The sequence below is a fragment of the Chlamydomonas reinhardtii genome, chromosome 7 (genome assembly GCF_000002595.2).
Source record: "Chlamydomonas reinhardtii strain CC-503 cw92 mt+ chromosome 7, whole genome shotgun sequence".
Classification (NCBI taxonomy): domain Eukaryota; kingdom Viridiplantae; phylum Chlorophyta; class Chlorophyceae; order Chlamydomonadales; family Chlamydomonadaceae; genus Chlamydomonas; species Chlamydomonas reinhardtii.
In genome coordinates this window covers 846,818-848,013 of record NC_057010.1, presented here as the reverse complement: position 1 = coordinate 848,013, position 1,196 = coordinate 846,818, and the positions used below count along the sequence as shown (strand labels likewise).

At 67.6% G+C, this 1,196-nt stretch overlaps 1 protein-coding gene across 1 annotated transcript in view; it reads left to right on the top strand.

Moving 5' to 3' along the window:
• CHLRE_07g318551v5 (uncharacterized protein) overlaps nucleotides 1–1,196 on the top strand; it is a 23,559-nt gene that overhangs the window by 13,457 nt on the left and 8,906 nt on the right. The window contains exons 22-24 of the mRNA XM_043063930.1: nucleotides 24–114; nucleotides 398–523; nucleotides 951–1,103. Of these exons, the coding sequence (XP_042922498.1) occupies nucleotides 24–114; nucleotides 398–523; nucleotides 951–1,103 (370 nt within the window). The remainder of the gene's footprint in view (nucleotides 1–23; nucleotides 115–397; nucleotides 524–950; nucleotides 1,104–1,196) is intronic.

Genomic DNA, 1,196 nt, shown 5'->3' with positions numbered 1-1,196 from the left:
CCCCCTCCTCCCCCCCCCTGCAGGCGCAAGTCGCGGCGCAACCCGGACGACGCACTGCTGCTGGACATGGGCGAGTACACCTACGCCGCAGCCAAGAGGCTGCCGCTGTACCAGGTGTGCGGAGAGGGGGGGGGGGGGGGTAACATTCGTGACCAGTTAAGGAAGTAGTGGGGGGCGGGGGAGGGCGGGGGGCGGAGGAGGGCGGAGCGGGATTTAGGGGGTGTTCAGGGTGGGGTATGGCTGTCCATGCAAAAGACGGGATATGCAAAGCACAAGGGGGAGGCGCGGGCGCGGGCGCGGCTGCCATACGTCCGTTTGCGGCAGCTTCCGCTTGGCAATGTGTGTGTATGTGTATGCGGCTGACGTGTGATTGTGCCGTCTTTGTCTGTGGCCGCAGCTGGACGGCACGGGCGGCGGCGGCGGCGGCGGGCGCGGCGGCGCGGGCAGTGGACCCATGGGTGTAGACACGCCGGTGGGCGGCGGCGGCGGCGGCTTCGGACTGCTGCCGCCCTCCACCCCCAAGGTGTGTGTGGCGTGGGGGCTGTGTCTGGGTATGGCGGGTGTGTGGGCGTCTGGGTGGAGCCGCAGCTGCGCTGCGCGGGAAGTCCCACGCGGCACTGTCGGTGGGGGCGACATCAGCGACACCTGCAACACCTTGTGCCCCTTCCACGCCGCCGTCTTCCAAGCACTTGAACATAACCTCTGTGTGAACCGTCCGCTCCCGTCTGTCATGGACGCGCCCGCCCCCCTGCCATCACCTGGTTGGTGCAGCCTGCACCGCCTCCCTCCCCACGCTTTCGTCCGTGCTCTTTTGCACTGGGTTCGGTTTAGTTCAGGCTGTTATCCAGTATCTACACACGCACACACACACACACACACACACACACACAAACACACACCTCGACCCCTGCAACCCCCTCCGCCCGGCCGCCCACCCCTGTGTCGCGCAGGCCAGCCGGCGCAACAAGGGCCCTGAGCGGCTGCGTCTGTACCAGCTGGCTCCGCCGCTGCTGGTGGGGCGGGCCAAGGTGTTTGGCAACAAGGTCACGCTCAAGGACGAGTGGGTGTGCTCCGACCAGCCCTACTTCGCAGCGCCGGGTGAGGCAGGGAGGTGGGGGTGCGGGGTGGGGGGTTGCGGGGGTTGCGGGGGAAGGGGGGGCGTTACACGCATTAAGTTTACGAAGTAAGGGGCAGGG